The following is a 21,627-nucleotide window of genomic DNA, read 5'->3' as shown; positions in this document are numbered from 1 at the left end:
GGGGGGAGCGGGGGCACCCAGGAGAGCTGCAGGGCAAGGCTCTCATTCCTACAGACTAACCCTGTGATCGTCCGGTGAGGGCAGGGAAGAAGCCTGGGCTCCCCAGCCATCAGGCAGAGTGGGAAGGGCCACAAATGAGGCCCGATGCCCAGATGTTCTGATTTCTTCCAATGGATCAGTTAGGCTTTCTTTTCCTTTTCCTTTCTGGCGTATAAAAATACTATTTGTTACGTGGCATAGCTCTCTGGGAGGGAGAGGGACGCTGAAGGAAACTACGGCGACGTAAAAAACAGAAGACATCAAGGAAAACCTATTTAAAAAGGAAAGGGGGGAGGGGTGTATTTCTAGAAACAACCAATGACAGAGACAGAAAAGGCCCTGATCTGAACCAGAAATCCAGCCGAGTGCCAGCACGAAGCAGGCCGATCCCACCTAGAACCTCCTTTTCTAACTTTTAAAAAAAGATGAAGGCCAATGTTGGGAGGAGGGGGCGCTGGGATGCCACTTACTAACCCTTCTTTATATCTGAACAGCCTGTTATCACTAACAAGATGCTTCCACACATGTAAAGGTCATCTAAAACGCTACTTCCTCCTCCCCTCCTCCTTCTTGTTCCCTCCCCACCCCCCACGCTGCCCCAGCTCTGTCCTGCAGCTATTTTCTCTATCACACAGGACGTGACCTCCACGGAGCTTCCAATCCCCCCAGCCCAGAACACAGGGCTCTGCACAGATCAGGCCCTGTGACTTGGTTCCAGGGGGTCCCAGGGCCAGGGAGGAGCAGCTGATTCTTGTTGCCAAGGGATGCCTGACTTGTATAATGAGCAGCTCCAAGAAAATGATGCTTTTCCCATGTCACAAGCCCACTCTGCCATGAGTCTAGAACCAAAGGGACCTCCCCTTCATCAAACCTAGAAGTGACTTCTAAAGAAATAACATTGGGCAGCTAGGCTGGACAGCAATTTGGAACACTACCCCTACTAAACTGTGCCTGAATTTAGACTTAACAAACCCAGCAAAAAATGAGCATGATCTTTCAGGTGAGGAGACAGATATTCAGCGAAATAGGGGACTTCCGAACCGTCCTGATAAAAAGACCAGAGCTCAACAGAAAATTTGATCTTCAAATACAAGACTCAAGAGAGATATAAAAAGGTAAATGGGACAGAAAGAAACAACACATTATTAATAAGGGCAAATTGTTTATATCCCTACAGGGGAAGAGGACACTTGCAACTCTTGAGAACTGCATTGTTATTACACCATGTTAAAGGGGTACACATAAAGGGGGTGAGTATAAGTTGACTTTGATGTAATGATAAAAAAAAATCTAATCAAGTGGGTTAAATGGATCCAAGTAATTGGATTAATCTGATCTAACTAAGAAAATGTACTAAGAGAAAGGGAAAGGAGGAGGCAGACAAAGATTACATTACAGGAAAAGGCATAAAAACCTATTTACAGAAGAGGGAAAGAAGGGAGGGAGATGAGCATTGTTTGAACCTTACTCAACAGATTTGGCTCAAGAAGGGAATAACATAATCAGTTAGGTACAAGAAATCTAACTTGCCCTATAGGTAGTAGGAGGGAAAAAGAGAAAGAAAAGGGAGGGGGGATAGAAGGAGGGAAGAAGTAGTAAGGGTAAAGAGGAAGAAAACAGAGGGGGTTAACAGAAGGGAGGCGGTGATGAAAGGCAAAACATTAGTGAGGAGGGAAAAGGAAAAAGAAGGTAAAGCATAAACGTGGGAAAAAGGATGGAAAGACACATATAGTTATCATAACTGTGAATGTGAATGGGATGAACTCTCCCATAAAACGGAAGCGGATAACCGAATGGATTAAAATGCTATCCACATCCAAAGAAAGAACTATGGAATTTGAATGCAGATCAAAGCTTACCATATGCTATTTTTTTTCTTCTGTTGTGTTTTGTTTTCTCTTTCTGGTGGTTTCTCCTATTGGTTCTAATTCTTATTTACAACATCACTAACGTGAAAATATGTTTAATAGGAATGTATATGTAGAGCCTGTATCAGATTGCAAAAAAAAAGAATTTAGACTCAACAACTAGGCCTTTGCTCCAACGAGATCCAAGAAAGAAGAATGCACAAAATGCACATTGTGCACAAAAATACTGAGAGCAGCTCTTTTTGTGGTGGCAAAGAACTGGACACTGAAGGAGCAGCCATCACCTGGGGAACAGCTCAGTGGGTTACGGCCCACTAACGTGATGCAGTACTGCTGGGCACAAGAAACAATGAAGGCAACGGTTTCCAAGAAGCCCGGGATGGCTTGTCTGAACTGATGCAGAGTAAATGAGGCCAAGCAACTAACACAGAAACAGCGAGACCACAAAGGCAAACCACTTGGAAAGCCTTGATAAACAAAGGGCGCCCACGGAATAGGAGTTTATGTCCAGACGGAGACGCTCTCGGGGGGGCCAGGGCCAACGTGGAAATTTGTTTTGACTGTACAAGCTGGGCAGGGGGTCTGGAGGGAGAGAAGGTAGAAAATAAAGTTTAAGGAAACAAGAAATAAGACCAAAAGCAACAGCTGACCTTTTGTAACAGCGTTCTCTTATACTACCAGCACGCTAAGCCTAACATCCCGTGGCAGGAGTTATTCCGTTTTTTGCAGGTGCCACAACTGAGCACAGGTTAACTAGCATTTTGCCCAAGGCCACACCCTAAATCGGCACTGGAGATGAATCTGGAACACAAAGTTCTTGATCTCCAGCTTGTCTCCGACACTGACAGAACACCAAGATAACACTATCACAAGATGCCATCATAAAATCACACACTGTTTAAGGTGGAAGGCACCTTAGAGATCTAGTCTAACCCCCAGGGGACCAAAGAGGTGACATGGCTTCCCCAAGATACAACGGGGCAGGACTCGCACCCAAGGGTCCTGACTCTAATCTTTCTGTGACACTATGCAGGCCCACAGATGGGGGCCAAATCTGCTTCAGAGCTGGCTGTGAAGGCAATGGGGGGGGGTCCCCCAACCCTCCTCTACTCTGTTCAGACAGTGTCCCCATTCTCCACCCAAAGGAGGACCAACATTTCTGCTCCTCAGGGATCCAGGAACACACCACCTGGTGCACATGTGCGATGACTTGGAAAGAGGAAATAAGATGATCCAGAAACAAAGTTCTGGAATCTCTTGAGCTGGAAGGAATCTCAGAGGCCACTATCCACCCTGTACCTGGCCAAAAGCTCACTTTGGGACAGTCAATCCATATGGGATCTCCCAACCCTCACCAAATGATGGGCAAAGATGAAACAAAGAGCCTCTGCCAAGTTCAGCCAGAATCACTGGCTCCAGCGTTATAAAGCAACGGGTACTGCCCAGTGGGTCCTTCATCAGGGAACACTGGTCACGAAGTCATTGACTAAGAGATATGATGAGACGCTGGCTCCTCCCAGGGAGAGGCAGCACGTCGGCTGGCAGAACTGTGAGACCTGAAACGATGACGTGCCTTGTGCCCCGCCGCCGCTGGGCCCCACTAGCCTCCGATTTCACTCACGGTGCTTGCAAAGCTTCGATCCCACTTGTCTTGGCTACCCCATTTTTCTCACTCATTCCTCTACTGTGATTGCTCTAGTCAGTGCAACCTAGACAGGCCTCACCTGACAACATGGAGAGCAAAGGCATGCCTTGGAATGGGCATGAACCCAACCTTCAAGCACGCATGGGTGCTTGAGCAAAAGTCACCGCCATCTTGGTGCAGGTAAAGGAACACACCAGAGCCCCAGAGGCTGCCAAAGGTTAGGAGGGATGAGGCAGTCACTCACAGGTACGTGGGCTCTCACCATCTGCACCAAAGGCCCAAGGGAGCTCCTGCTGACCCACCTGCGTCTCAGAATCCCTCGCCTCCTTCAAGGTTCACCTTCAGCACCCCCTTCTCCGCTACAGGAAGCCTTTCCTGATCCCACAGCTACTGGCCTCGGCCACAAACCTGCCAAGTGTTTCTTTCCATGTGGATTTACACACAGTTTTTTGTGTTCATTTTCCCCTTCCCCCACCCCATAGACTACAGGCTTCTTGTGAGCAGAGGCTGTTTAATTTGTCTTCACATTCCCAGTGCCTGACACAGAGGTTATTTAAAATGCTTTCCGACCAATGGATAGCGCAACGCCTCTCTAATGACAAAAAAAGGAGAGCAAGGCGAACTCTGCTCTCAGGGACTTCTAAAAAAACCCCAGCAACTGGGAACTTTCCTCTTCACCACCTATGAGACAGAGGTAGCCACACAAGGATGCTCCCGCTTCACAGAAGAGGAGACAGGCCCAGAATGACTGAATGTCTTGTCTGTGGTCAGCCAGCCAACACGCAGAGGGGCTAGGATGTGAACCAAGCCTTCTGACCCAAGTCTGGGACTCCTCCCATTACACCCTATGGTCCCACAAGCTAAGAATGGTTGAGAGTGAAAATGGCCAGAGGTGTTCCTAGTTTCCAAGCCCAATGATCCCGACAACCTTCCTGAGTGACCGGACCTTCCTGTATCATGGGGCAGCAGAATCAAGAAGAGACCATCAGCCTTTTCTTCCCCATGGGATCAGACTGGAATTATCTGAGAAGTCAGAGGCATTTTAAAAGAACTTGGGAATGTCACAGAATAAACGTCGACAACACCTCACACGGCCTATTACTCACAAGCTATCCCTTCATAAAAGTAAAGGCGTGCTGGAGCCACATCCGGGGCCAGGCTCGTCTGTCCCGACAAGCTGGGGGCATATTCCTGAGCATCAATTTACAATCGTCTGTTTTCTCCAATCACAAAAAGTACAATCACTGACATTCCGGACGTTTAAAAGCGGCCTGCTCATCTTCAAGCTGGGGCCTCAACGCTCTGGCTGTCACTCACACCCCGGCTTGGCCAAGCCCCCTTATCCTTCGCTGGGAAGGGCGTCCAGAACCTCCTTGCCCGGGCTCAAGGCTCCCATCACTGAGGATGCCCGGACAGGAGGGGTGAGGAGGATTCTGGTGCCTGTGGCCGAGAGCTCAGCTCTGTGTACCCGAATCACCTCCGTCAGCAGAGGAAAGGGGACCTAAGCTCTGCTGCACAGTCACACCGGCCTGGGTGCTGGTCAGCAGCGGCCGCCTCGAGGAGTGGTCCTGGCGAGGTCACTGCCCCCACCCCCAGACCCAGGTCCTGCACGGCCTGACCGAGACGGGACAAAGGGCTCCCTGAGGGGGGTCTCCACGGGAGCCGATTAAACTGGGGGGGGCGGGATGTAAAGCTCCGTATGAAGGCCAGGCGGCCCCTGGGGCCGCGTTCTCCACACGTGTCTCGTGTCTACACTTCGCCCACGGGCTGTCCTCCCATGGGTGCGCCAGGGGACAGGCATTCCGGACCCGGTTTCGGCAGCCGCAGGGCCTCGCACTCCGTGGGCGCAGATCGCGGGGACGGCCCCGACCTCCTGCCCGGGGTCCTGCCAAGGCCTCAGTTTCCCCGTCCGTCAGCCCGAGCCCGTGACCTTGGGCGGCCGAGACCGCCCGGCCCGGTCACCTTGTCCTCACCTTGAGGCTACAGGCGGCCCGCCGGCCGTGGCAGCCAGCCGGGGAGGAGGAGGGGGCGCCGCCCCGGCCCCAGGCGCGGCCCCGCCCGGCCCGAGTCTCGGCTCCGCAGGCGGAGGCGCGGACGCCCTCCCTGACCTCGGGCGCCAGGCCCGGCGCGACCTAGCCCGGCCCGTCCGCCCAGCCGGCCGGCGGGGGCCCGGGGCGGGGCCGCAGCCCGCTCGCCCGCCCCGCTACCCCTCCCGCTGCCGCCGCTGCCGCCGCCGCTGCCGCCGCACGCTCACCCACCCGCCGGCCGGCCGGCGCTCACCTGCAGCCGAGCCACCAGCAGGTTATACGGCGCCATTTTGTGCACTGACAAAGATGTGGTCGCGTGAAAGTGACGCGCGCGCGGGAGCCTTTAAAGGCTCCGGGAGGCGGGGCCTGGGCACGCAGGCTGGGGGGGCGGGGCCTGCCACGAAGCCGCCGGCTTGGCTAGTAGGAGGAACCAAGAAGGCGAGAAGACCCCGAGGTCCCAGCCAGGGGGCGGGGCTGACGCTCAATCTGCCAGGCTCCGGGGGCGGGGCCTCCTGAGAGGGGGGATGGGCAAGGCCGAGAAATAGCAAGAGATGGGACTAAAGGACCAGCCAGCCCCGCTAGCCCCCGCGCTCAGGCCGTCACTGTCACTGGTGGAGCGTCCGGAAGACACTTATTCTCATCTCCCGATGGGATCGGGCCCGCCCACTCTCGGCGTGGCCGCGGGAGGGGCGGGGCTTGGACAGAGGCGGGGCCTTGATTGGCGGGGAGGCGGGACCTGGAGGTCAGAGGTCGAGCGGAAGCGGCGGCGGCATCCGGCGACCGGCCTGAGGGAAGGCGATGGCCAAACATCACCCGGATTTGATCTTCTGTCGCAAGCAGGCCGGTGTCGGTGAGTCGGGACCCGCTCGTCTTGAGCCTAGGGGCGCCTTTGGGGCGGGAGCTGAGTCTCTGGGTACTCTTACCCTTCTGCTTGTGAGATGCAGCCATTTCCCGCCCGTAGTTGACAGAGGCAGGGGCGTGGGGAAGGGGAGATGGCGCGTGACAGCTTATGTAGAACTAGAGCTGGAGGGAGGTGGGGCGAATGCGTGGCTCATTTGGAACAGGGCGCCTGCGCATTGAGCCCGGGGGCGCGGGAAGACCAGAACGGCAGCATCTAGGGCGCCTGCGCACTGAGCCAGGGGGCGCGCGACCGCTGCAACTGGGCGCCTGCGCACTGGGGGGTGGGGAAGAAGGATGCGGGGTTGAGATGCGGATCGGCTCTCATCTGGCCCGGCGTCAGGCTGTGCACACTCTTAGTGTCCATAGTAGGCGCTTAATAACAGCTTGTCCGCTTGGATTGATTTGAACTGCAGAGTCAGAAGCACCTGGCACATAGTAGGACCTTATGAAATGCCTAGTGATTGATTCATTCATTCCCTAAAGTTTTGTAGAAGCCAGAGCCCCAGTCGCCCTGTTTGGGGTTTTAATTCCAAACCCTGTCTTCTCCCTCCCCCTTCCTCATTTTCCAAAATTGGTCGATTGTATTCAGCGTATTTCATTTGCTAGGCCATAAGTTTGTTAATAAACTAAAATCACATTGCATTTTTTGTTTCTTCCCTTCATTCTGCTAGCCATCGGGAGGCTGTGTGAAAAATGTGAGTATGTACACCCCCTCCCTGGGTGGGATGTACCTCCGATAGGCCAGAGATAAGAGATCCCCAGAGAGAGACTTGGGTAGTTCTGGCTGTTGGCCCACTTAATGCTGTTGTCGCCTATTTTTATGCCTTCAATAAGTGGTTTTTTTTTAAATTTTTAAATTATTTTTTTTTTGGTGAGGCAGTTGGGATTAAGTGACCTCCCTAGGGTCACACAGCTAGTAAGCGTCAAATGTCTGGTTTGAGGTCGGATTTGAACTCAGGTCCTTCTGACTCCAGAGCCTGTCCTCTAGCCACTGCGCCACCTACCTGCCGCGATTAGTATTTATTAATCAGAAAAAATGAATCTGTACAATTCTAAATGTGTTTGAGCAAGTCCTTCTTAGACGTAGACCTAACAGTGGTGTTCCTGGGAGGAATTTTAAAAGGCATTAAGGACATTTGACACATTTATAAAAACGGCAGGTTTTACAACATGGTAATGCTCCTGGGGTCTGGGAGAGAATGCCCTGGACAGGATTCTGATGATTCAGTTGGCTTCTCTTGTGGAAGAAATACTTCTGAAGTATCCAAGTTATGGATACATAGCATTCAGGTGTGAATATGATGTAAAAGAATTTAGTGTTGGTTTATCCACAGCACAGAAGTAACCAGAGTGGAAACAGTAAGTGTTTGCATGTGAACTTCATGGTGTCCTGACTGTCTTATTCTCGCAGGTGATGGCAAGTGTGTGATCTGTGACTCCTATGTCCGTCCCTGCACATTGGTCCGGATATGTGATGAGTGTAACTATGGCTCCTATCAGGGGCGCTGTGTGATCTGTGGGGGCCCTGGAGTGTCGGACGCCTATTACTGCAAGGAATGCACCATCCAGGAGAAAGATGTGAGTGCACCGTGATGACACTTTTCAGTCGCCTTTCCATCTGTCACTTAGTATACCTAGCGGCCCACATTGGAGACTCCTAGGGAGTGTGCCCTGGCACTCAGGGCTTCCTTGTTGTTTCATTGTATAGAATCCAGTCTCTCCAGATCCTGGGAGCTCTTTGCACCAGCTGCCAAATGCAGGAAATGCACATTGAAAACAACGTCATGACCTTGGCCTCCTATTTTGGAAAGCCTGCTACCTATATTTAGTCGTGCTTATTCTTGGGGGTTGATACTAACTGAGCCTGTGCACCCTCCTCAAGTGGGCCTGGTTACGGGGCAGATCACTTTGCACACCTGGGGCACAATGAACAGTTTGTTGGTTTTGAGGAGGGTGTCTGCCAAGTTGGCTGTTACTTGAGAAGTCTCTGCCTCTTGGCATTTGTGCTCACCTCACCCCCAGCCACTGGCATGCTGCCCAGATGTGGACCAGTGCCAGAGGCAGGCTTTTACCTTTCAGTGCCTATGTGGGACATGCTGAGCACCAAGGGGGAGATAAAGGTTAGAAAAGACAAGGCCCCTCCCCTAATGAAACTCCAAAGTTAGGGGATGCACAGGTAACCATAACACACAACATTAAAGTACAAATACTTTGTAGGGTTGCAGAATAAAAGGTTATGGGAAGTCCCAAAGGAAGGGTGATTATCAGTTAGGGAGCTCAGTGAAGGCTTGACCATTCCCAGTATTTGTGTGGCAGACCCCTGCCCCCAAAACCGCTTGCTCCCACTAAATGTCATAGCTTGCTTTCTTCTTGTGACAGTAGATCAAAGAAAGTATCTGTGTGGTTTCCTCTCCCACAGAGAGCCCCTGGCTGAGCATCGGAAACCTCTCTGTTGGCATGTCTGTGTCCCTGGCCTAGTACACACCTTGGCGGCTGGTGGCCGAAGCGCCATAGCCCAGGCCAGCCCCCGCTTGGTGTCCTGGCTCAGGCTTCCTCCAGCTGTTTTGAACCAAAAGGGGGAAAGGGCTTGATGAGGTTAGATAACATTTCTTGTGGCATAAACTGTCCCTTAAGCTTATTCTTGGGATCTGGGAAAGAGATGGGTCCTGTGTATCCACAGACCTAATTTCAGCCCATCATTTCTCCCTTCTTCTCACAGTCAGCCTTCTCCCTCCTTCGTCACTCTTAATTGTATGTTGTGCTGTAGTGTTCACACTGCCCTTCAGCTCTGGCTGTGCTGGGCTAGCTCCTTGAGAGTCAAGACCTTCTGCTTCTGGGGATCCCCTACAGTGCCAGGGAGCGCAGCCTCTCCCCAGCCAACCATCCCTCCGTAAAGATGTGTCACAAATATATCATATGCACACCACCACACTAGGACAAGACCCTACTGAGATGGTGCCAAATCGCTAGACGCTCCCACAGAAACACCGCACCCCCCCAGCTCCCCAAACATTCGCAGATAAGTCAGGTTCTTCTTGCTTTTATCTGGACTTGGGCCCCCAGGAGCTTCTCTCCCCCGTGATGATGCCATTCCTGTGCACCTTGCTGCCCAATCCTTGGTCTTCCCTGTGTGATGAAGTAGTGACATTAAGTGGGGTCTGCCTCCAGGGAGCTGCTCAGGAAATGTTTGTGATTGGCTGACTCTGCTCGTCATCCTTCTGGAATAAACCGTGAACCAAGTCCTCAGACTAGCTGAGAGGTTCCTGGAAGCATTGATTTTGCTGCTTTGGGCAGGCTCGCCATTGCACTACATAGCCTCTTCTCTCTTGGCAGTGCTGGCAGGCTGGCAGGGTGCGGATAGGGGAATGAACGGAGGTTCCTGAGGTTTACATGCCGAGGGTTTGAGCTCAGGCTTCTGGCACACCAGTCCAGGCTCCACCATTTCCTGAGGCTTTTCTTTCAGTGAATGGAATGTTCCTATCTTGGCCCAAATGGGCATCCAGTAGGCCTTTCCTGCATTTCTGCTGCCGGTCTGATTCTTTCTCACTTTGCCTCTCATCAGGGGGCCTGGCTCCTTGACTTGGGGGTACCACCTTTTATATGTGAGCGGGAATGGAAAGGAAATTGAGAGCTAATGATGCTCCCCTGCCCAGTGGCTCTGGTAAGCTAGCAGGCCTCCTAGCTCACTCCTTTTAAATGGCTGTCAGGAAACAAGAAATCAGGCAGCAGCAGGAAGGCCTTGTGTGGCACTGGGGTGGCTACTTCTTTGCTTTCCTGGCCTTCGGCTGGAGGCCCTTTTCCTCTTGCCTCTCACTCCATTCTTTCTAAACCCAGCCCTGGATCACTGCCACCATTTACCTTCCTCCATGCACACTTTGAAACCTCAAAAGCTCAAGCTGCCCTACCATGCTGACAGACTTACATCTGGGCCCTTACTTCCATGTCCAGTTAAGGCCCCATTGCACTCCCCTCAATGCCTGTTTAAAACCCCTTCTCTCCTCAGGTCGCTGACGGCATGTCCTCCCTCCTGCTTCCCCTCAGCAGAGGGCCAGTATTTAACAGCCACCTTCTCCTCCAGATCTCTTAGCAGCACCCCCTGGGGTCTCCTCCTCAGGCCCCTCGTGCCATCCCATCGCCTCCTGCCTCTTACAGCAGCGGGCCCCTTCTATCCTCCCGGCTTTCCTTCTTCACCTTCACCAGACCCAGAGCCATGCTTCCTTGTCCTCATGCATCACAGCCGGCCTGCTGGCCAAGCTGCACTTTGCTCGCCTTGCCTCTGTTCTCCCCCACACTCTTCCTTCTCAGCCCCTGCAGTCTGGCTTGATCAGGCCCTCCCGCTCAGCTGAAGCCGTTCTCTGCAGCATTGTCATTGGCCAGTTCCCAAGCCCAGTGGGCTTTCCTTTTTTCCCCACATCTCATCCTCCTTGTCTTTTCTGCTGCATTTGGTGGTGTTGGCCCTGGTTCCCTTACAGCCAGTCTCCTGAGGCTCGCGGTCACGGCCATCTTCTTCGTCCCACCTGGTCTGGGGGGGTGTACCTTGGGCTCTCTCCTGAGGCATCTTCTCTCTTCCATGAGTTCTGCCCTTGTCACTCTTCTGACAGTCCCCACAGCTCTCTGTGCAGCCCTGTTTTCTCTCCTGCGCTCCAGGCCTGACTCACCAGCTGCCCGGTGAGCATGTCCGCCCATTCAGGATGTTCCAAGCAGGACTCGTCGTCTTTCCCCCAGAACCCTCCTGTCCTCCTGTTTCTGTTGACAGTGGGCTGGGCATGCAGCCTGAGGAGTCCTTGACCCTGACCTCTGTCCCCTCTGTCCTCATGCGTCCTACACTCGCAGCCGCCCCCCTGCTTGGGGCATTTCTTGCCGTCACTCCCCTTGACTCTTCCAGTACCCACCTCGTTGGCTGCCCTGCCTCCAGGCCGGGCTCCACCCTCTAGGTCACTCCTGCTCAGGAAGCACCCATGGCTTCTGAAGGCCTCAAGCACCTTCTTTTGGGGTCCATGGAGAGCTTGCAAGGGATCCAGAAGGATGACCTCATTTCAGAAGCGCCCAGCACACTCCCTGGCACACAGCAGTTGCCGTGGAAATACTCGTTGCCTTCCTTGGCTCCCTGCATGGGGGTCGCTGGGCGTGACCTTCTGTTGCCTGTCAGCATGCCTTGGCAATAGGCTGTGCCCCCACCTGGCACATGCTCCCTTCTCGCCTTGGCCTCCTAGAGTCTCTCACATCCAAGAGGAGAGCGTCCTTCCCCACCCTCCACCCCCCCCCCCAAGAAACGACTTTTCATGCATTTTGTATTTCATTTTCTGTGCAGACGGTTCCCACTGACCCAGTGTGCCAGTCTGTTTTCCTGGCTTCCGAGGGTGGTGGAAGGCATTACATGAGAGTGTGTGGGGAGAGCTGGGAAAACTGCAGAGCATTAGAAGGCGACAGGGAGGCGCCACAGAGTGAACAGGCGGAAAGGGCTCCTGCCTTCAAGGAGCCTGCATTCTGTTGGGATAAAACAGCACATATACGGAGAAAGGAAAAGGAACCTGGGGACGAAGGCCCCTGAGGAAGAGTCATGGAGTAAGGGGGCGGGGTGGGGGTGCACAGGGAGGAAGGAAGTTGTTGGAGGCACCCACTGACGTGAGAGGGACTGCCTGCAGGGAACAGGAAGTGGCCATTTTAGCTGAAACAGGAAGTGCGTTGCAGGGATTCCAAACAGGCCTGGAAAGCTTGGCTACATGTACCCAGACTGATAAGCTTCACAGCCAAACCCATCACTTTATATTTGGTCCTGAGTACTAATGACTTAGCAAGCTTCTGAAGCGGAGGGGTGGAAGATAAGTTGGGGGCGCCCCCTTCCATCTTTGCAGACTTGGGGGATTAAGCGTGGGACATTGCGTGGGCCATCTCTCAAGGCTGTGTGTCTGGGAGGTTTGGCGGCGTCATCTTGGTTATGAGGGATGGCTTTATCTGAAGGAGAAGGAGGAGGGCTGTAGTTATAGGATTCTAGAGTTAGAGCATATGGAGGGACTACATGGGGTGGTCCTTTTTAAATCTGAGGAAATGAAGGGCAAGAGAAGCCATGGGCCCAGGGCATCAACGCCAAAAGAATCTGGCCAGATTCATACCCAGGGCTTCCTGTCCCCTGGTCCAGCCCTCTCCACTCCAGCACACTGCCTCTGTCATGAAAGAAGGTGATGAACAAGATGGTGCCCAAAGAAAGGGTTCTCAAAGGTGTATCCAGTTGGCCACTGTGGGGCAGAGATTGGATGGTGGAGGACCTCTTAGAGGCTGCAGCAGCAGGACACGGACGGGAGGCTCTACCTGGGGTAGGTTACACTGGCATAAGGAAGTCCCAGGTGAGGAAGCTCCCGCCACCAATAGAGAGTGGCATCTTCCGCAAGTTCCAGTTTTAGAATTTCCCAGAGTGCCTAGAAATTTAGTAACTTGCCCAAGGTGACACTACCATTCTTTTTCAAGAACAGGGCTTGAATACATAGGAGGTAGAGAGGGTTTGTCAGGTGGAGGTTAGCTGCCTCCTCAGTGTTCTAGCGTCTGATTCAGCCGTTAACGTGGCTCACTGACCGTGCCGGTTTGTCAAGGAAAGAGAGAGCGACCCAGTTAAGTTCATTCTCTTTTTCTGATTTCCTCTTCTCTCACTTGAGAAAGGGGGGTCCTGTTCAGGAATGAATTTGAATGTGGCCTAGCCGAAAGGTGAGTGGATTTGGGAGACTGGAAGGCTTGGCTGTGGTGTGACCTTGAGCAAGTCACTTCCTTCTTTGAAATAAGGAAGTTGAACTAAATGATCTCCAAGAAATACTGGGATCCCACAAGACCCATTCTTCTGCCAGAGGCATGGATTTGAACCCAGCTCTGCTCAGGAAGGTATCAGCAAAGCAGTTCCTACAGGGGGCAGAGGGATTCTGCTCTTTATTTCAAGCCGATTTTTAGGTCAAACTCAAAAGCCAGAAGATCTGGGATGAGGAACGCTAGGCTGGACCTGATTTGGGTGGGTCAGGTGCCCTGGGATTCATAGCCAGGAGATGGTCTCCTGTGTTGTTACATACTGACCCCAAGCCATCCCCTCCCAAGAGAAGGACCGAGGGGCCTGGAGAGCCCTGACGCTGTCTCTTTTCAGGGCTGTTCCTGTTTGAATTTGAGTGAGGAGGAAGGTTTGAGAATTCCAGCGGGATCTTCCTAAAATGGCAGCTTCCCCGGGCCAGTCGTCTTAGATGTTTCCAATCTTCTGGTCTCTTCTCCAGCATCCAGAGCCTGAGACTTTGCACCCAGATCCTTAGTGGTCTGGGGAGCACCCCAAGGCCAGCTCCACTGTGCCCCTGGGTTTCTGTCTGCTCACAGATGTGTTAGTTAGAAAAAGCCAGACATGATATTGTCTCTTGAAGTCCATGTGCAGAGCAGTGCTAAGACTTGTGAGGACCCAGTGGAAGATGAGCAGGAAAGGAAACACAGGTGGGAGGAGGGGAGTGAGAGTCACATCTCCCCCAGTCAGTGGGGAGAAAAGCACTAAAGTCAGCAGGCCCAGGGAGGAGACTGGTCTTCATGAGCATGTTTGTGGAGCCTCCCAGCCCTGTCCATGGCTCTGTCCCTCCGAGCTAGCGAGAAGCACAGGGCACACAGCTGTCTGGCTTGGCTCTTTCTGCAAGGCCAGTGCAGTGCGGCACAACTGAGAAACAAGAAAGCCCAAGAGCTGGTGCCTTTGCCGTTGCAGAGGGAAGATGACTCAGGGCAGGGAGGGAGGCCTTTTGTATAGCTCTTGGTCCCTAGAAGAGTGGGCAGTGGGAGGGTTTGAGGAAGAAGCAGGTGCTGGGGATTTGGGCCATCTCCCAGGGGGCCACGGTGAGAGGCCCCTTTGATGGAACATTTAACCAACAGAGAGGCTGCAGGCCTTGCTGCTCTTGCTCTCCACTTCCCTAGCTTTTCTCCTGACTTCCCAGAGCAGCCAATAGGGGCCGCAGCTTCCCAGATGTTTCCTTAGGCCTCCCCAGGGACTGGGCTAGTATGTGGCTCTAACTCTGGTGCGGTCCAGGTACGGTCCTTAATACAGGAACGCCCCCACGGAGTGCATGGGATGCCTCGAAGTCATGCTTACCTGTAGCCCAAGAGACACTTTGATATGATTCTGTGTCTTGAGGTTTTGCTGTAGCCTAATTTTAATTGATTCAAAATATTTCTCTGCTTCCCCTCCCTTCCCCACCCCCCACCAAAAAGAAAAAGGTCTGGAAGTCAGTTTCATGGAGATTTCAGCTACAGTGGAATATGGTCAGGGACCACCGGTGTTCTTAGAATCCTGAAAGGCACACTTCATGGGCGGGAGCTACCCCAGACACGGGCTATTGCCATAGGATAACAATCCTTTTGTGTCCTGGTCTCCTTAGGCAGTCTGAAGTACATGAACCCTTTCTCTGAATGGTTTAAAATGCATAAAATAAAATACAAAGGAAACCAAAGGTTTGTAAAAAATAAAGAGGGCTTTTCCCCAGTCTGGGTTGGAGGAACTGCAGAGCCACCACCCTAAGAGCTGTTCTGGATTAGTGTGCTCAAAGTGGTCTTCTCCCTCAGAGGGGTAGGAAGTGCCTTATTACTAAAGGCTCTTAGGTTGAGGCTGGCTGGCCAATTCAGAGGGAGAAATTTCTGCTTAGGAATGGTTTGGTCTAGATCGGTGGTTCTCAAAGTGTGCCACAGTGACCCCATGACCCTTTCAAGGGTCTTTCTGTTTCTCTGCTCCCTTCAGCTGGGGTGGTACAAGATCTGCCTAGCTGCATGCCGTATGACCTAGCCAGAGAAGATGGAGCCAGGTTCTAGGGGGCTTTGAATCCTGTCCCAGGACAGCATCTGAGTCCAGGTTCCCAGGCTCGGCCTTTAACGTACTCTGGCTTTTCTTTGTTTTGTCAGCGAGATGGTTGCCCAAAGATTGTCAACCTGGGGAGTTCCAAGACTGACCTTTTCTATGAACGAAAGAAGTATGGCTTTAAGAAGAGGTGATTGGCTTGACCCTCATTGCCCCACCGCCATACTGCTGCCCCAGCTCGAGAAGACACCCTCACCACCATGGAAAGGGGAAAATGGGACCCAAGGAGCACCAGATTTGCCGATGACTACCTCCCCCTCTACATCATTTCCACCCCTGTCCCCTCACCCAGAAATGTGGCAGAGGAAAGAACAGGATTCTGCCTAGGTAACAGGTAACAGCTAGAAATGGGATCTCAGATGGCCCTTTCTTGTGTATAAGAAGCTGGGGCGCAGTCTTCTCGAAGGCTAGCATCATGTTAGTCCAGTCTTTGGGGAGCTGCCCATGAAACCCAGCAGCAGCAGAGTGAGGAATGTGGTCTTGCAGTCAGCTCCTCAAGAATCACCCTCCTGAGCACTAGCAGCATTTTAGGTGGGGTGAGAAATGCGTCAGAGCAGTCACAGTGGGCTGCCGCTGTGGCCAGGCATGCCTCTGGGGTCACGGTCATCACATTTTCCTTTTCTCCTGAGCAAAGATCTTCTCTGTAGCCGGTGTTAATAAAGTTGGTGTTTTCTTTTCTACTTGCAGTCTTCTGTGCCTTGAATTCTGTCTCTCTCTCTCTCTCCACATCTTGGGATAGGAGGGTAAAAAAATCAAAGAATTCGGTCAGAGGGGCCCAGGGCAGTTTCCCGGACCCCTTAATGTTTCACACAAAGGTAGGAAACTCCAGAGAGCACTTTGATATGCAAGGGCCTCAGCTGGAGGTCCTTGGCCCATTATGTACAGCTCTTGGAGTTTTTCTTTGTGTTACCAATGAGTTTGTTAGTATTTAGGAACAGGAATATAAGATTAACCCCCTCGTCCTCTAGTAACTCCTGAAAGTCCATCAAAACCTCCTGGTGCCACTCTTTCTGGTTTTACCAGGCCTCTCCTTGAAAAGGGGATGGTTCTTTTTTTCCTTCCTTTTGGCAACAGGCTTAATCAGTGGCTGCCAGAGGAGATTTCTAAGGGAAGGGGACAGACAGGATTTAAATTGGATTCATCACTAGATAGGAACAAAGTTTAGTTGAATTTTTCCTTTTCTTTTTCTATTTTTTTTTTTGGTTTGTTTGCTTGATACGGTTTGAGTGCACATTCACAACTCTGGGATAGAAGTTTCTGTTGGAGAAGGTATGTACCATTTTCTGTCATGCAACAAACATTCCTCAGTGATTACAGAGCCCGGAGCCAGGTGTCAGGGTGGGTATAGAGATGAGATGGGCAGTCAACACAGCTTAATGCTAGAACAAGACGTTACACTGCAGTGGCATCAGAGAGGGAAGATTGTTGTCAGCTTCACAGAAGACTAAGTGGGGCTTTGGAGAGTCTAGGAAGAGCCCAGGCTGACAGGAATGATAACCTGCATTTCTCCAGGGCTCAAAGCTTAACAAAGAGGCAGCTGAGTGGCCCAGTGGGTAGTCAGGAGGCCTGAGCTCAAATGCGGCCTCAGACACCTAATGCTTACTAGCTGTGTGACCCTGAGCAAATCACCTAACCCCATTGATTGCCTAGCCAAAAAAAAAAAAAAAGCTTAACAAAGCCCTTTGCTCACAACAGGTAGATAAAATAGTCCCATTTTACAGATAGGAAAAGTGAGGCATAGGTAAAATAGCCATAAGTCCAAGTCCCTTGTACTCACTTTTTCTTCATCAGTGACCAAAAATAATGGAATTTAGGGAAGATGTTAAGAACCTACCTGAATTAAATTAAGGGGGCTTAGAGTTCAAATCTTGGCTTCATTGCTGACCAGCTAGGAATAATGAAGAGAATTACTGGATTATTTCTTTTTTACTTTCATGAAGAGTGATTGGAAGATTGATTTCTAAAATTGACTACTAACACTAGTCATCAATGCTGGTATCTATGATTTGGAAAAATCGGCAGGAATTACGATTTAGGTAGAGACCCTTGAACGTGGTTGTCAGGATAAGCACTCCAGGTCTGTGTGGCCGAAAAATAGTTCATGGGATTGAAGGATTCTGAGCTAGGAAGGGCCTTAGCCATCACCTGCCTAGTCCAGCCCTATCGATTTAGTTTACAAATGCCCACGGACAGGAAGCCACTCACTCCATTGACTTTACCTATTGAGCTAAACACATCTCACAAGTCTCAAAAAGGAAAAAACATCTCTGTAGAGCCAAGTACTGTGCTAAATACTCTTAGAAATATTATCTCATTTCATCCTCACAACCTTCTCTGCAACCCAGCAACCCACATCTCTTATTATTCCCATTATATAGTTGAGGAAATTGAGATAGAGATTAAGTGACTAGCCCAGGGTCACACAGCTAATAAACATTGGAGGCTGAATTTGAGTTCAAGTTTTTCTGACTCCAGGCCCAGTACTCTGAATGCTGTGGTACCAACTGCCACTTAATTTCCCTGTGCCTCAGTTTCTTCATATGTACAATGAGAGGGTTGCACCAGAAGGCCTTTGAGACCTCTTCCAGCACTAAACCCATCGTGGGTAGGTAAAAGACTTGAATTAAGACCAGTGAGTGAACTGCAGACTGCCTGGAGCATAAGCCTATATGAGTCTGTTCTCTAATGCCTTAGATTGAAGCCTGAAGCATGGATGCTAAAGGTTCTTTTGTGGAGACTGGGGTTTTATAACCCCCCAATATACACACACATATACATACATACATACATACATACATACATATATATATATGTATATACACACAGACACATATATCTCTTGATCCCATTACAGTCATTCTTGGGGTTTTCCTGAACCTTTACCCACCATGGCGGGTTGTGGCACAGATGTGATTTTCTTTAAACGACGAACTGGGATTTCTCAACTCCCCACGTTCGTCTAAATTCACCATCATTCACGGTGAGTACAATAGCATTTGCACCCTCAAAACTAGTTCCTTCTGTTGTTTTTCTGATTTTGGTTCAGCGGGAGATTCAGGTCGGAAGAAACTGGATTGAAGACCACAACAAACCCCAAATTATTTTCTTTGATGACTTCAAAGAGCTCAGGAACCATTTCTCACTCTGGTGTGGGTAGTCCTCCACTCGGGGAGAGTTAATTGGGGCAAATTATAACCTGCCTGACCCGTCCCAGCACTAAGCCATTTGGTAGGACTTGCTGACCACTGGAAAAAGGGAAGAAAGTTTGCTGCTGTGTCCCCTCCGTAGTCTCCATGCCTGCTTGAGAAATTGAGCAGCCCACTGGGCTCTTTTTGGATAGGACCATTTGGAAAGGTAGGAGACCAGCTGAAGTGCCTGAGTGTGAATTTGTGGACAATTACTAGCCTGCCCTAGAGGAAATTGATTATTAGGAGAAATCTTCGTGTGTGTGTGTGTGTGTGTGTGTGCACGCGCGCGCGTGTGTGCGCATGTGTGTGTGTGTGTGTGTGTGTGTGTGTGTGTGTGTGTGTGTGACATAGGAGCTGAAGAAATCCCCTCTTTTCCTCCTGATTTTGGGGTGTTCTTAGCCCTTCACAGGGAGACTTGAATAAAGGCACACACAGACTCAGGGAAACTTGAAACCATCCAAGCACAGGGAGGACAGAATCAGCTGACACCCAAGGATAGGAGGTGGAAACCTCATGTCCTTTACCAGCTTAATGACCCATCACGTGGATGTGGACAGAGATTCTGTCTCCCTTCCACTGTGGTGGAAAGGGAAGAAATGAAATCAAAGTCAGCAGAGCCACATTCAAACCCCCCAACACTGTGACCTTTGACAATCATGTCCTCTTTCTGGCCATCAGACTTTAGGAAGGAGATTTATATGTGGTTTAGCCTGGGGAAGAGGAGGGAACATAATGATTTCTAAAATTGAATACTAATGCTAACCATCAATGCTGGTCTCTGTGATTTGGAGGAATTGACGGGAGTTACAATTTATGTAGAGACCCTCGAATGTGGTGGTCAGAGGATCACCTTGTAAGAGCTGTATTCAGTTACCTTAAGGGCTGTCCTGTGGAAGGATTGGCCTCAGAAGGCAGAACGAGGAATTTGAGAGCAATGAGTGAAATTGTTACAGAGAGGTGTATAGGCATAGGATTAATATAAGGAACACCATCCCAATAAGGGAAACAGGGGGACCAAGCACTGATTAAGCTCCTACTATGTGCCATGCACATTAGAAATCCCATGCCATTTGATCCTCACAAGAACTCTGGCAGGTAGGTGCCATTATGAACTCCTATTTTACAGATGAGGAAACTGGGTCTAAATTCCTTGTCCAGGGTCTCACAGCTAGTGAGTGTCTTGAGTCTGAATTTGAACTCAGGTCCTGCTAACCCTAAAAGTAGATTGGGCTGTCAGGGGAGACAGTGGGTGGGGGGCCCCAAACAGAAGGTCTTCAAGTAGATACTGGATGACCATTTCTCAGGGACTCTACATTCATATTGAAAGCCCTTCCTACTCTGATTTAGCAGTTCTGTGAAAATGCTGATTGGGACTGGGCCAGTAGAAAACCTTTAAACTTGGGGGCCACAGGACCCCAGGCTCAAATCCCAACTCTGCCACTTACCGTAACTTGTGTGACCTTGGGCAACCAAAATGAGGAGGGGGTTGGACCAGATGGTCTCAGGTGGCTCTTCCCACTGCTGAGATTGGAAAGGCATGTCAGTGACCACAAACTAGTAATCCTAGATAGTTGTTGGGACCAAACACTTTTCCTTTGACCAACACAGCTCTTAGATTTCTGTATTATCCATGATTCCCTCTGGCTAAGGCAAGTTTTTCACCCCCTGGATCCTAACCAGCCGGAGAGGATTAAAAAAAAAAAAAGTTGAGCTACGACTACAACTCCCAGCACCCCTTGCTTTACACGCGTAATCCTATTGGCTCCACGCAACCACCTCCCCGCCCCCTCTGCCTGCCTCATTCCTATTGGTCAGTTTCGAAGGCCAATCAGATGCTGCCAGTCGCACTTGCTAGCCAATGGGAAGGCTGTTGCTAACATGTCGCTTATATTTTTAGCTTGCCTCTGCTCGTGCACCTAGCAGGTCTGTTTAGCCCCATGTGGAATGGGGAGGAGGGAGAGAGCAGGAAGAGGAGGAGGAGGAGGAGAAAGAGAGGAAAACAGACAGGGAGGGAGGGGAGGGGAAGGGAGATAGAGAAGGGGAAGAGAAAGAGAGGGAGGGAGGGGCAGAGAAGAAGGGGAGGAGAGATGGGAGAGGGGAGGGGGAAAGAGAAGGAGGAGAGAGGTAGAAGGGAAAGAAAAGAGGGAGAGGGAGACGGAGAAAGGAGAGAAAAGGGAGGGAGGAGAAGGAGAAGAAAGAAGAAGGGGAGGGGAGATAGTGAGATGGAGTAGAGAGGGGAAGCCTAAAGGAAGGAGAGGAAGAAAGAATTAGGGAAGAGAAGAAGAGGTGCGGGAGATAATGGAGGAAGAAGACAGGCAACTGGAAGGAGGGCATTGAGGGGGAGGAGGGGAGGGGAGAGGAGAGAGAAGGAGGAAGGAGTGGAGGGAGGGTCGGGGGAGGGGGAGGTGAGTGTGTGCAGGTCACCCGCTCCTACTGGCTCTTACGCACCAGAAAAGTAGTCCGTGGAGGTGCCCCTCTCCCGTGTCCGCCCCACCCCGGCTGAGCTTTCGCTAAGACTAGAGAGTTGGGGGGGGCGGAACGTGCCTTGTCCCCCTGCCCCACCCTTGCCAGTGGGAGATGCGTCCCCAGCATTTGCACTGCAGCTGCGAAGGGAAGCGCTTGGAGACCTGTCCCTTCTTTGTCCCCTGTCCCCTGGCCAAAAAAAGCAGCGTGTTCAAGAAAAGAAAATTTAAAAAAAAAATCAATAAGCCCGAACTTGTCCGGAGCTGAAAACTTGCTGATCTCGCTGCCCACGAGGGCTGCCAGCCAGCGGGCCGGGCATGCTGGCATTCGAGAGAAGGGTCGAAGGCGGAGGAGGACTGGGTGACCAAGACCCGGAACCCCCGGCCCAGACAGCCGGACAGAGGACAGATGGAGTGTTTGTGCACACGCACGCACACGCACACGCACACGCACACTCGAGCTACCTAAGGCTTGCTCGCCTCTCGGAAGGAAGGGATGGGGGATGGAAGTCCGGGGATGAGGGAATGGGAGGAGGCGTCGGCGCACGTGTCCCAGAGAAACACGCAGAAAGGACTTCAGAAGCAGACTTCACGAGCCACCTGACAAATCTGCTGCTGGCGTCACAACCAAGCCCCCTTCCCCC

General features: G+C 51.4%; 2 protein-coding genes and 1 long non-coding RNA gene across 4 annotated transcripts in view; 1 reads left to right on the top strand and 2 right to left on the bottom strand.

Moving 5' to 3' along the window:
• Positions 1-5,934, bottom strand: part of ACO2 (aconitase 2) — a 29,971-nt gene extending 24,037 nt beyond the window's left edge. The window contains 1 exon segment of the mRNA XM_020982709.1: positions 5,833-5,934. Coding sequence (XP_020838368.1) covers positions 5,833-5,868 — 36 coding nt within the window. The 5' untranslated portion in view covers positions 5,869-5,934.
• Positions 5,935-6,316: 382 nt separating this feature from the next.
• On the top strand, positions 6,317-16,013 carry PHF5A (PHD finger protein 5A). The gene is made up of 4 exons (XM_020982720.2): positions 6,317-6,429; positions 7,151-7,174; positions 7,891-8,057; positions 15,378-16,013. The coding sequence occupies exons 1-4, from the start codon at positions 6,378-6,380 to the stop codon at positions 15,465-15,467; spliced, it is 333 nt and encodes a 110-aa protein (XP_020838379.1). The 5' UTR covers positions 6,317-6,377; the 3' UTR covers positions 15,468-16,013.
• LOC110205839 (uncharacterized) lies at positions 15,980-21,600 on the bottom strand. 2 transcript variants are annotated; one of them, XR_002323711.2, is made up of 4 exons: positions 21,449-21,600; positions 19,967-20,042; positions 17,168-17,221; positions 15,980-16,062 (listed from the first exon to the last, which is right to left on the bottom strand). It is a non-coding gene; the product is annotated as an uncharacterized LOC110205839 (long non-coding RNA). The 2 variants fall into 2 exon arrangements; XR_013483423.1 differs by lacking the exon at positions 21,449-21,600 and adding an exon at positions 20,970-21,441.
• Positions 21,601-21,627: the final 27 nt, after the last annotated feature.

The sequence above is a fragment of the Phascolarctos cinereus genome, unplaced genomic scaffold, assembly GCF_003287225.1.
Source record: "Phascolarctos cinereus isolate Bilbo 61053 unplaced genomic scaffold, phaCin_HiC Scaffold_1;HRSCAF=81, whole genome shotgun sequence".
In the NCBI taxonomy this organism is placed as follows: Eukaryota; Metazoa; Chordata; class Mammalia; order Diprotodontia; family Phascolarctidae; genus Phascolarctos; species Phascolarctos cinereus.
The sequence above is the reverse complement of the archived record's forward strand: the minus strand, read 5'-3'. Positions and strand labels throughout refer to the sequence as shown.